This window comes from Delphinus delphis, chromosome 4 (assembly GCF_949987515.2).
Source record: "Delphinus delphis chromosome 4, mDelDel1.2, whole genome shotgun sequence".
Taxonomy (NCBI): domain Eukaryota; kingdom Metazoa; phylum Chordata; class Mammalia; order Artiodactyla; family Delphinidae; genus Delphinus; species Delphinus delphis.
Window position 1 is genome coordinate 60,140,157 of NC_082686.1, and position 12,806 is coordinate 60,152,962.

Below are 12,806 nucleotides of genomic sequence, written 5' to 3' on the forward strand. Positions count from 1 at the left end.
GACTGCATTATTTTACATTCCTATCAGCAATGTATGAGGATTCTCATTTCTCCACCTCCTCTCCAACATTTGTTATTGTTTGTCTTTTTAAAAATGTTTTAGTCATTGTCTAATGAAAATGATGAGTGTCTTTTTCATGTATTTATAAGCAACTTTTCTATCTTTTTCAGTAAAATATCCATTAAAATATTTTGCCATTTTTAGATTGAGTTGTCTTCTTATTATTGAGTTGTAAGTGTTCTTTATATATTCTGGATACAAGTCCTTTATCAGATATGTGTTTTGCAAATATTTTGCAAGCCAGTCTGCTGTTTCTAATTAGTGTCTTTTGAAGTGCAAAGTTTTAAATTTTCACAAGATCAATTTATCACTTTTTTCTTTTTTAAGGTGCTTATAGTGTTATATCTAAGAAATCTTTGTCTATCCTAAGATCCAAATATTTCTACCTAGGTTTTCTTTTAAAAGTTTTATTGTTTAGTTTTTACATTTAACTCTATGATCCATATTGAATTAATATGGGGGGATGGTCTAATTTCATGTTTATGCATATGAATATCCAACTGTCCTAACACCATTTGTTTAAAAGGCTCTCCTTTCGCTAACAGATTGCCTTTTTTTGAAAATCAATTAACCATAAATGTAAGGATTTCTTTCTAGACTTTTAATTCTGTTCAGTTATCTATATATCTGTTCTTATGCCAATACCATATAATCTTTTTTTTTTTTTTTTTTGCGGTATGCGGTAGGCCACTGTTGTGGCCTCTCCTGTTGCGGAGCACAGGCTCCAGACGCGCAGGTCCAGCGGCCATGGCTCACGGCCCCAGCCGCTCCGCGACATGTGGGATCTTCCCAGACCGGGGCATGAACCCGCGTCCCCTACATCGGCAGGCAGACTTTCAACCACTGCGCCACCAGGGAAGCCCCATATTACCTTGATAACTGTCGATTTATAGTGAGTTTTGAAATTGGAAAGTAAACATTCTCCAATTTTGTTCTTCTTTTCAAAAATAATTTTGACTATTCTGAATCTTTTGCATTTCCATATAAATTTTACAATCTGCTTATAAGTTTCTGATAAAGAAAAAAAAAGAAGGTCTGCTGGACTTTTTAGATGGATTACATGAAATATATAGATAAATTTGGAGAGAGAACTGCCATCTTAACAATACTGAGTCTTCCAATCCAAGAACATGGGATCTCTAGGTCCTTGTTCATTTTTATTTCTTTTTAAAATTAAAAAAAATATATTGAGGTGAAGTTCACATAACATAAAATTAACCATTTTGAAGTGAACAATTCAGTGGTGTTTAGTACATCTAACAACTCTGCAAGCACCACCTCTATCTAGTTCCAAAACATTTTCATCACCCCCAAAGAAAATCATGTACCCAATTAAGCAGTTACACCCCATTCCCTCCCTATCTACCCTTGGAAACCACCAATCATTATTCTGTCTCTGTGGACTTATCTATTCTGGATATTTCATATAAATGAAATCATACAATATGTGACCTTTATGTCTGGCTTCTTCCATTTAGCATAATGTTTTTGAGGTTCACCTGCATTCTAACATGTATCAGTACTTCATTCCTTTTTATGGCTGGATAATATTCCATTTTACATACATGTATGTAAAATGGAATTATATATAATATATGTGGTATATATATTATCTATATAATGGAATCATATATACTATATATGTGATATATATATATCGCATGTAATTTTAGCTATTATGAATAATGTTACTATGAACATTTCTATGCAAGGATTTGAACATTTGTTTCCAATTTGGGGGGTACATACATAGGAGTGGAATTGCTGGATCATATAGCAATGCTATATTTAACTTTCTGAGGTAAAGTCCTTGTTTTTAAAGGGGGAACATGTCCACTAGGGGATGAGAATCCCATTAAGCTCTAAGTTATAGTTTCCACCTAGTCATTTAGAGCTCCTTGTGCCAGGAGACCAACAGGCAAGTGATGGAGCATTCTGGATAATTGCACCCTGATCATTAGGAGAAGTTAGGGATGTTGTTACACAATGGGGACAGGGAAGAATACATCTGCTACCTGGATAATCCACTGAGGTATCTCTTTGTATTCCTTCGTGTATTTTGATGGTAATGGATAAGTGTAGCAGCCACGGCCTGAGAAAGTTGCCATGTCCCTCAAGATCACTGTACCAGGTAAGCCACCTGGACCAGTAGAGTGATAATCAATAGTGAGGGGAATCTAGAATAGACAGTAGAAAGGGAAATGATGAGAATTACCTTGTCTTTGAAACCATTTGCTGTGGCAGAGATTATAGTCCATTCCACTAACTTTCCATAGGAAGAGGACAACTAGATTCCTGAGGAAGTTGTTTTTAGAATTTACTATATGAGGAAAAGTGAAGCCGAATGGTATAAAGGGTGAACTGTAGTGGATCCTGTGGTATGCCACCCAGATCACTCTTCAGGAATGAGGAATTTGTTCCCCCAGTTGCTAGGAGTATTGACAGCTGAAACCTTTCAACTGAAGAGAGCTTCCTGGCCTAAGTCATGCCTCCTTCCCAGAGGTAGCCTGCATCCAATTACTGGTTGGGACCATAAACACCCTGCTCCCTCAAGAACTCCCTGTAGGATCATCTAAGATTTTTGTGTGACTGCAACACTGTTCAATTCCTTCCTCTGCTGAATCCTACTTCCTTCAAGTATAGGTGTTGCTCCTTAAGGCATACCCCGTTACATTTATCCATTTAGGATGCAAATTTCCTTCTTAGTGTTTCAATATGAGCCCTAAGAGTCTATGCAATTTGAGTTGGGTCATTAAAAATGGAATATACCAGTCATGTGGAATAATGAGTCCATGGTACTCTGAACTGGTTAAACAATATTTAGAAGATTGCATTCTATTTGTGGCCTCATTTTTTTTTTTTTTTTTTTGCGGTACGCGGGCCTCTCACTGTTGTGGCCTCTCCCATTATGGAGCACAGGCTCCGGACGCACAGGCTCAGCGGCCATGGCTCACGGGCCTAGCTGTTCCGCGGCATGTGGGATCTTCCCAGACCAGGGCACGAACCCGTGTCCCCCGCATCGGCAGGCGGACTCTCAACAACTGCGCCACCAGGGAAGCCCCTGTGGCCTCATATTTTAAGAGAAACACTAACAACATGGTTACATCCAGAGGAAAGCAACCAAGATAGAGAGTGTAAGAAAATGTACCTTGAAGTAGAGATATAGGGATTGAAACTTTGGAGAATTGTCTTAATCGCACAAAGGCTATCATTGAGAAGATGGAACAGAGGACAAAATAGGGACCAAAAGGTGGATTTTATAAGAAGGCAAATTTTGGCTTAAAAGAGGGCGGGATTTTCTAAAGGGTAATTTGTTATATGTCTTGGAAAGAAGTGAGCCAGCTCCTTAATACAGTTGGGTGATAACGAATCAGAGATGTTAGAGAGAATTTCTACAATAACCAGGGGATTGGAGTAAAGTCCCTTCCAACTCTTAAATCCCATAATTATACACTGTGATGAATTGCAAGCTTTTTTTAAAAAAATAAATTTATTTATTGGCTGTGTTTGGTCTTCCTTGCTGCGCGCGGGCTTTCTCTAGTTGGAGTGAGCTGGGGCTACTCTTCGTTGTGGTGCGTGGGCTTCTCATTGCAGTGGCCTCTCTTGTTGCAGAGCAAGGGCTCTAGGCATGCAGGCTTCAGTAGTTGCAGCACGTGGGCTCAGTAGTTATGGCTTGCGGGCTCTAGAGCGCAGACTCAGTAGTTGTGGTGCATGGGCTTAGTTGCTCCGTGCATGTGGGATCTTCCCGGACCAGGAATCGAACCCATGTCCCCTGCATTGGCAGGAGGATTCTTAACCACTGAGCCACCAGGGAAGCCCGAACTGTAAGCTTTTCAAGTCTTTACTATGGAGTTTTATGGAGTCTGCTCAAACCATAATACAAGACTCAATTATGTTTGTTTTTCTTAAAGGAAAAAACACCCTCGTCCACCTTAGTCAGTCTGAAGTGGTGCTACATGGAGTAGGAGACCTACATGATATTCCCTCAGCTTTCCTCCTCAGCCCCTAATTGCTGTTGAATTAGTTTTTTTTCTTAAGACACAGAGAAGCAACTAAGAGTTGTTTCTGAACAGTTTTGACTTTTATTAGTAAGCATATTTATAGGCTTTTAGGGCTCAGAAGATAATTCATATCCTTCTAGAATTATTTTAACTTGTCTCGTCATAGCTTAGGAATTCAGACTTATCACTTTTACTGATAAGAAAGTTGAGTTCCAGGAAGTCTGCCGATTTGACTCAGGGCCACTAAAAGGACTATATGCCAAGGCTGAAATCGGACCTCTTATATTCTGAATGACAGAGCTTTGTACACTTCCCCAAGTCATCCAAGTTCCAAGTCCTCCTGCCTTTCAGATCACTTTCACCATAGCTTATGGATTTATTTGTGTTTCCACAAAAAGTTATGTCAAAGTTCTAATTCCCCAGAACCTGTAAAGGTGACCTTATTTGGAAATAGGGTCTTTGCTGATGTAATTGAGTTAAGATGGGGTTATATCAGATTAGGGTGGGACCTAATTCAGTGACTGATAAGAAGAGTGAAATTTGAACATGGGCACACAGGAGAGAACCCCATATGAAGATGGAAGCAGAGATTGGAGTCAGGCTGCCACAAGCTATGGAACACCAAAGATTGCTGGCAGCTACCAGAAACTAGGAAGAGGCAACAATGGATCTTCCCTTATAGCCTTCGGAGAGAGCATGGCCTTGCCAACACCTTGGCTTTGGACTCCAGCTCCTGGAACTGTGAAAGAATAAACTTCTTTATTGTTGTTTTAAGCCACCCAGTTTTTAGTAATTTGTTACAGTAGCCCCAGGAAACTACTGCACCAGATCCAATGCACTTGTCTCAGGAGGGAAGAGATGGAGAAAGAGAAAAGCATGTTTGGCTCAGATGTCATGAGGAACAAAGCTGGAAAGTCCTAAGGAATAGAGTGTTCTGCTGCTTTTTCCTGGCCAGGAGAGGAAGAGAGGCCCTGAGGTCACTTTAGCAAGCGAGCATCTGCCGTCAGTCTGGTGTTAGATCATGCCACACTTGTGTACTTGGCTGTGTGAACAGGGAAAGGGACTAGCCAATTGCCTAACAATCTGACTACAAATTCAGCCAAGTATCTTGGGCACATTTGGGGAATAAAAGACAAGAGAAAAATCAGTTTCAAGTGGGAGGCTGAACAGATTATGCCTAATAACTTGAGACTATTAGAGAATCAGCAAAGAGAAAGAAAGGTGGGCTGTGAACCAGATAGTTAGCATAGAAACAGCTGCTTGGGGGGAAATAATAATAATGATATCAATGATAATAATAATCTCTTACATTTGTTAGAGCTTTGTAGTTAATAAAGCACTTTTAATGTTAGCTATTCAGGGCTTCCCAGGTGGCACAGTGGTTGAGAGTCCGCCTGCCGATTTAGGGGACACGGGTTCGTGCCCCAGTTCGGGAAGATCTCACATGCCGCGGAGCGGCTGGGCCCGTGAGCCATGGCCGCTGAGCCTGCGCGTCCAGAGCCTGTGCTCCGCAACGGGAGAGGCCACAACAGTGAGAGGCCCGCGTACCACAAAATAAATAAATAAATAAATAAATAAAATATTAGCTATTTAATCTTTCAATGGCCTATGTAGAAGGCTAGGTCTTCAGGTCACCATTTTACTAATGAGGAGGTTGGAACTAATAGAGCTGAAATACTTGCCCAAAGTCGCTTGTCCCTGCTAGTCCTCCAGTCTTTTTGATTCATTTCTGTCCATTGTTTTTCCTGTAAGCTGGTCAGAGAAACCTTGGGTTCAGCCCAGCCCTCTCTCTGGGGCACATCCATCCTCAGCGGCCTATGGCCGTCTCTCCGCTCGTCCCAGTACCCAGCAGACTGCACAAAGCAGGGACTTGATGCACAGTGGTGGAGGCTGGGTGATTAATTGAGGTGAGGGTAGGTGGGGCGAGAGGCCCCAGGTCTTGTACTTGGCACAGACTTCAGGTTCGGCCTCTGCCAGTGTGTGCTACGAAGCTGAGCTGCCTGGCATCACCCTCAACTGAGTCTCTGTGGCAGGAGGTAGTCATGGAAACTCACTCCTTTTCTAAGCTGATGAGGAGAGAATTAGGTAGAAAGGAGGAATCAAATTAATTGCCTGTCATCCGCTCTCTGCTCTCTGTGTGTTGATTCAAATTAAGTTTTTTCAGTTTTCTGATGTCAGCAGATACCATACGATGAGAGCACAGGCCTGGGAGTCAGGATCTCCAGGAAACAGCCAGTTTTTAGCGAATCCCTTAACCTGTCTCTCTGTTTAGTTCTGACCCAAGCATTCAGAAAAACAAATCTCTCTGCTTGACCTGCCTTGATTTCTGACCTAAACTCTCTGAACTGCCTTATTTTAATCATCTTTGACTCTACAGACATCCAACCAGCCATCCCTCCTCTTGTAGACAAAAGAGCAGAGAATTCGAATCGAATTCTGCGTTTGCTGAAATTGACTGCAGCTCAGAGAGAGGTAGTTAAGTTAGTCAGTGATAAATGTTCTGTGATGCGTGTTGCCCACCTGGAGGAAAGTGGAGGCAAAATCTTGAGATTTTCTGTGAGAGGTGTCACCACCAGCTCAGCTGCCACCTGAGCAGAGCCAGAGGATGTCTCCAAAGATGCGGCCCTTTCCTTTCCTGTGCTATCTGTAAGATCTTTTCTCTACAGCCAGTTGGAATTATTTGAAATTCCTTGCATGTTCCTTACTTGTTTGTTTCTTTAACTTCTCAGACGTTTTCTCTGCTGAGAACACTCTTCCTACTTTTTCATTATGTCTCAACCCTGGCAACACGTCTGCGAAGCCTTCTCAAGGCAGAATATGGGATTTCCAGACACCATGAATTCCCTTTATTATAGATGACAAGCAAGTCATCACTGTACACAGGAATTCTACCTCCCCAGTGGTCTACAGGCTTCTGAAAGCAAGGACTATGTCTTCCTTGATCATGTTCCCAACACCAAGCATCATGCCGAACACATAGAAGGTAATCAATCTATTTATTGAATAAGGGACTGATTTAATAAATGAGTGATGAATGGAATTTTTTCAGGATGGTGTCTTAGAAGAAGAAAATATTTACTAAGGTCTAGAGTTGAAGGTTGATTGTACTCTGTTTGGATTTCGATGCTGTTTGCATTTCACCCAAGTAGAATGGACTGCTGTGAGGTGTCTTTGGGCTCCAGACCTGGTTTGCCCCAAGAACACTTTATTCAGGCCAACATCTCTCCAGAGTCATACTGGCTCTGAAAGTAGAGAGCTCTGAGGTCAAGCGTACTGATTCATGTTGGGAATGTAGAGTTGGAAGAGATAGAATGCAGAATCCCAGGATGAAGAGGCTGAAGTGAGTGCTTGGGGGATGTGTTTGGGATTCCCCTAGGAGGCTCTTCCTGGATCAGAAGAAAATCCCGGGAAGGAGATGTTGTCTCCTAACAGATACTATCTAGGGAGAAAAGTGCCTCTCAGTTTAACGATGGAGATGACAATATGATTTTATCCTTGTATCTGTATGGAGTTTATAGTTTTGATGGGCTTCTCAGGGAGTAGGGTAACGTAGAAAGAGCACTGAACTAGGATTCAGAGGATTTGAATACTTGTGTGTCATTATCCAACGATGGGACAGCAACTCCTGGCCTCGCTTTCCTTTTCTGTAAATGAAGGAGAGGGTAGAACCAAATACTCCCTCGGGTCTGTTCCATGATTCTATAAATATAGGTTATGCATATCCCATGTGACTGGTTCAGGGGTTGAATATGGCAGGACAGTGAGAGTAATGCCTTGTGCTGGGTTCTCAGGAAAGTCTAAGGCGGAGGTAGGTGGGGCAGGGTGAGGCTCTCCCAGAGATCTTGCTCCATCTTTTTCTCCCCACCCCTTTGCCACTCTGGTGGGATGCAGTGCACCATAGTGGTTAATTGCATGAGCTTGGGAATCGGGCAGGCACGCCCTTGAATCCCGGCTCTGCCACTTACTGACTGTGTGACCTGAGGCAAATTTCTTAACCTCCCTCTGTCTGTTTCCTCACCTACAAAATGATGTTTATCTTCCGAAAATCATCATAAGGGTTGATGACCTGATGTAAAGAAATGCAACAAAATATTTGCTATCAATTTTCCTCACAAATATATGAATACTGATGCTGTTTATATTTCTCTCTGTAAAACTCTGATTTTGACATGAAATTCTGTGGTCTTTCACCCCACTCTCCCACCCATTTGCTGTTTATTTTGCTTGAAAAAACTTAGAAATCACGTACTTTGACTTCTTCTGATATTTAATTGTCTCGGTCCCTAGTTCTGCTTGTACCATAAACCTGTTGAGCTAGACGGCTCCAGGTACAAGAACTAGCGGGCAGACAGCATTGTTGTCAACGATAACATTTAAAAATATTGGCATTAAAAGCATTCAGGAGTAACATAACTGACTCACTGGGGAGGGGATGTATATTTCCTCTTTATATACTTAAGGGTTAGAGGAATAAGAAGGGGCAAGGGACACCTCCGATTCCATGTAAAATTCCTGTGTATTTTGAGGTTTTAACAGCATTGCAGCAGGTATCTGTCACGCCTATGCCCTAACGGGTCTTAACAGTAAATTTATTGAAGCTCAGGATGATAACATTTCATAAATTATCTACAGATTGTATCTTGATTCTGTAATCAAGAAGAAATAGCTTCTGTAGGTGAAAAGGTAAATGTGAGGATATTCAAGTTTCTTATAAATGCAATTTTGAATGACATTTACACATTGTTTCTATTATACCTTTAATCTCAGTTGTGAGAGGATGATGTTTAGCATCTGCATTAGGACTTTATAAAGACTGTCCATATGATGGCTTGGGACAGCTAGTCTGTCTCAGTTCTTATGTCCTCTGGCAGTTTAGGTGGGTCCCTACCACCCTTAGACAAGTAACCCGCCAAATACAGGAGCAGGCGGTGGGCTCCTTGAGCGCAGGAGCTGTCTTATTCAATGTCTTATATCCAGAACCTGGGAGGTGAATGACACCTTGTAGACACTTAATAGTTAATGGGTTTCAGGGTCTGAAAGTATTGGATCTCTATTAAGCAGGAGATGGAGATGCCTGGGTAGGAAAACCTCACGGAGTTATGAAAACACATCTAAAGCACGCTCTGAACCACAAGATTCAGCAGTGATACTGTAGTGGGCATTGCCGTTCCTTTGTCACTTAACATCCCCATCTTAAATTACTCTGGAACTGAGACTCTGAGAGTAAGGAAATGGCATCAAAGGGGCTTCTTAGCTAGAGCTAAAATACAGGGGGAGCAAGGTTTGAAAGGAAGCCCAGGTCCCAGTGTGGGACCATGTTTCCCTCAGGGTGAGGAATTTCCCAAATCAAATGTAGCCAATCAGATTCTACAGAGAGGTGGAAGCATTGGCCTTGCTATTATATTTCAGGATGCAACGAATGAAAGGAATGACCAAAGAGAGTGGGCCCACGAAAGTACAAGGTTGGCCTGACAGTTAATTAGAAGTTTGAAGGAAGTGAGACTGGCTGTCTGCAAGACAGTTTACTGGCTGAGATTTCAAGGACCCTTGGCAAGTTGAGAATGATGAGATCTGTTCATTTTTCCTTCGCTATAATGAATCATGCCTCTGATGAAAATTGTGTTTGTGTGTGGAGTCGTGTTCTATCATCTTCTCGCCGAATTACTGCTTATCACTTGGGGGCCTCCGAACGACTTGAAGATTGCCAGAGTGAAGTCAGAGTTTAGCTGGGGAGGTAGAACTGTCTGTTCTGGAGGAAGCAGTTCGTTACACCTGCTACTCAGGGACATCTTGCCTTCGGGAATCTTCTTCCCGCCACATGCCAGCAGACATCGCACTGTGTTTTGAGCAGGCCCTGGCCAGTGGCCCGGTGGCCTGGCAGCTAAAGGTGGGCACAGGGAGTCTTCCCTCCTCCTTCAGCAAGACAGGATCTTGAGGAAGGCTTTTCGGAACTCGATGTTGAAGGTGGTATAGATCACAGGGTTCAGGGCGCTGTTCACGTAGCCCAGCCACGTGGTGGCACTGTAGAGCTCTGGGGACACGTGGCATGCTTGGCAGTGGGTATTGAGAATGTGGGTCAAGAAGAAGGGCAGCCAGCAGACAATGAAGGTCCCTAGGTTGCAAAGGAAGAGAAAAACTGGGTCAGGGGTTTGATTACTTCCTTTGTTGTAACGTGGAAATGAGTCACAGTTGTCTACTTTACGGCAGCTACTATGCTGGAAGTTTCACATACCCTTTTAATTTTTACACCAACCCTATGAAGCAGGTGTGATTAGTCACTTTTTTTTTTTTTTTTAGGTGAGAAAACTAGATGCTAACATCTTTGATTCATCCCAAGCCTTTGCTCCTAAATCAGTTTTCTGGTTTGATCTTTAGATAGTCCTTCGCTAGTCTTTTCTACTTCTCAATTCAATTCAAATATTTATTTTATGTCTATCCATGCAAGACATGTTCCTAGGTACTGATAGGAAAAAAGACCTTAAAGATGCAATTCATATAGTTAAGGTTGTTGAGGGGATTAACATAGAGGTTCCCTGGACATGAGAAGTCCCTAAGACATGAGTAGTTTGGGGCTTGTCTGTGACAGTGAACAGGATATGTTCACCGTCACTAACTCTGTATGGTACCACAACTTATCAATTTTTAATTTCTTTATTTAAATAAATTTATATTTTTCTACTATAAAAACCAGCCCTGATTTTATACAGTATGGAAAACTGGGTAAATATGCAAAAGTAGAAAGAAGTGAAATAATCACCCACCACACAAAGACAATCAATCACTTTTGACATCTGAGTGAATTAATTTTCAGTCTTTTTTTCTCTGTATTTAAAATAATCTAGATGTTCTCATACCATATGACAGTAGTCTTTTGGCATCCTCACATTTTTCACTTAATATTTTAAAATAGGTAAGCAGGTAGGAAATATCCAGCATGTGCTAGATGATTTAATGAATCATTATCTTACTTATTATTTGATTTATCCATTATAATTCCAAGTGATAGACACGAAACACAGCTCAATTATGTGACTTGTTCGGTTTCATAAATTTCAGTCTAGGTGTTTTGAATTTCCACCAGAGTTAAGATTTATTCACAAACTCTTTTCATTTACATTATAAACATTTATAAATATTACAGTCGTTGTATTTCCAATTTCTGTTAAATATGGTTACCTTAGTATCCTCCACCAGCGCCACTGAACTCAACCTAACCCAACGTAATCCAACCCATCCCAACTTAACCTGACTCACCAAGCACCATGACCAGCATCTGGGTTGCCTTCTTCTCCCGCAGCGGCACTCCCCGAGGTTGCAGGGGGCCCAGCTTCAGGGATGTCGACAGCCTGCCATTACTGAGTTTTCGAACCTCTAAGCTGAGCTTAGGTGCCATGGTGGGGCTGAGGGAGTTCCGAGTCCTCCCCTCCCTTTTCAACTCTCCTTCCCCTTCTTGGAAGCCTGGTCTTCCCAAGACAGCATCTTGGCAGATGCTGTAGTAGCGCTTCAGCTCCATGTGTGTCTGACCAGGGGAGAGGGGCTGTAGGTGTAACAAGAGAGGGTCCTGACATTTCTGGGGATATTGTTTATCTTCTGAATGTTCCTGAAAGGGAAACAGAATGCAGTGAAGGAAGAAGGAGCTGTCATTGTGTGAAACCTACAGAGGGTGCATCTGAGAGTGGTGGGCTCATGGGAAGTTAAGGTAAACAAAATCTGCTTCCGCCTTTACAACTCAAAAGCACCTACCACATAAAGAACATTTGAGAACCACAATAATCCCTTGAGGAGGGCAGAATAGAATTATAGCCTGGTCTTTTTAAGGTAGAATGACCTGGATACACAGAGGAAAATGTTAAATGGCACCAGTGAGATGTAAGCAGAAAAATCTGGAAAGTGGGAAACGATAAGACAAATGACTCAGTTTCTTCAACAAATAAATTGCAGTGACAACACCACCACCACTTACCAGGTATGGGTCTTATTTGAATTTTGATTCAAATAAACCAACTATAAAAAATCTGTAAGACAATTGGGGAAATGTGAACATTGACTGGATATTTAATGATAGTAGGGAATTATTATTAAATTTTTTAGTGTGATGTGGTATTGTGGTTACGTGTTTTAGAAAAGAGCCCATATCCTTTAGAGAGTCTTAGAGAAATATGTTTGGCTGAAATGTTGTTATGTTTGAAATTTGCTTCATAACAATCCAGTGGGGGTGTGTGAATGTAGGTGGGAGTGTGGTTGAAAGAAGACGGGGCCATGAGTTGATAATTGCTGGAGCTGGCTGATGACTACTGAAGGCTTAGTTATATTTGTCTTTCTACTTTTTTAGTTTTGAAATTTTCAATAATAAAAAGTTTTAAAAACCCAGGATTTTCATCTCAGCTTCCTACTTAGTTGATGCATCCTGGGCAAGTTAATTAAATGTCTCTGAGCCTCATTTGTAAAACAGAAAATAAATGAAAAGAAATAGGTTTGGGATGAACAGACTCTGAGAGTAGGAAACTGAAGATATGTGAAAGTTTCTGGTATTTTGGGAGGACGTGTGTGTGTCAACGTCTGAACTTCTTTCCATGTTTGAAAAGTCAGATGCTGTGTCAATCTTGAGTAGAAGGCAGGACTCCCCAGCACCCTTACCAAAGCCATAAAAGCCAGATATTCACTTTCCCCGACCTCCCCACTGGGCAGCTAGAACTCTGGTACCTGAACCAAGCCCAGCCAATTGGAGATTCGCACCTACAACCT

The 12,806-nt window shown here is 41.7% G+C and overlaps 1 protein-coding gene across 2 annotated transcripts in view; it reads right to left on the bottom strand.

Annotated features, from left to right (window-relative positions):
* Positions 1-9,976: 9,976 nt before the first annotated feature.
* Positions 9,977-12,806, bottom strand: part of DRD3 (dopamine receptor D3) — a 36,179-nt gene continuing 33,349 nt past the window's right edge. Inside the window, exons 5-7 of one of the 2 annotated variants that reach the window (XM_060009892.1) lie at positions 11,463-11,598; positions 11,316-11,363; positions 9,977-10,173 (exon numbers count right to left, since the gene is read on the bottom strand). In XM_060009892.1, the coding sequence (XP_059865875.1) occupies positions 9,977-10,173; positions 11,316-11,363; positions 11,463-11,598 (381 nt within the window). Of the gene's footprint in view, positions 10,174-11,315; positions 11,599-12,806 lie in introns of both variants that reach the window. The other variant, XM_060009891.1, reaches the window with a different exon arrangement.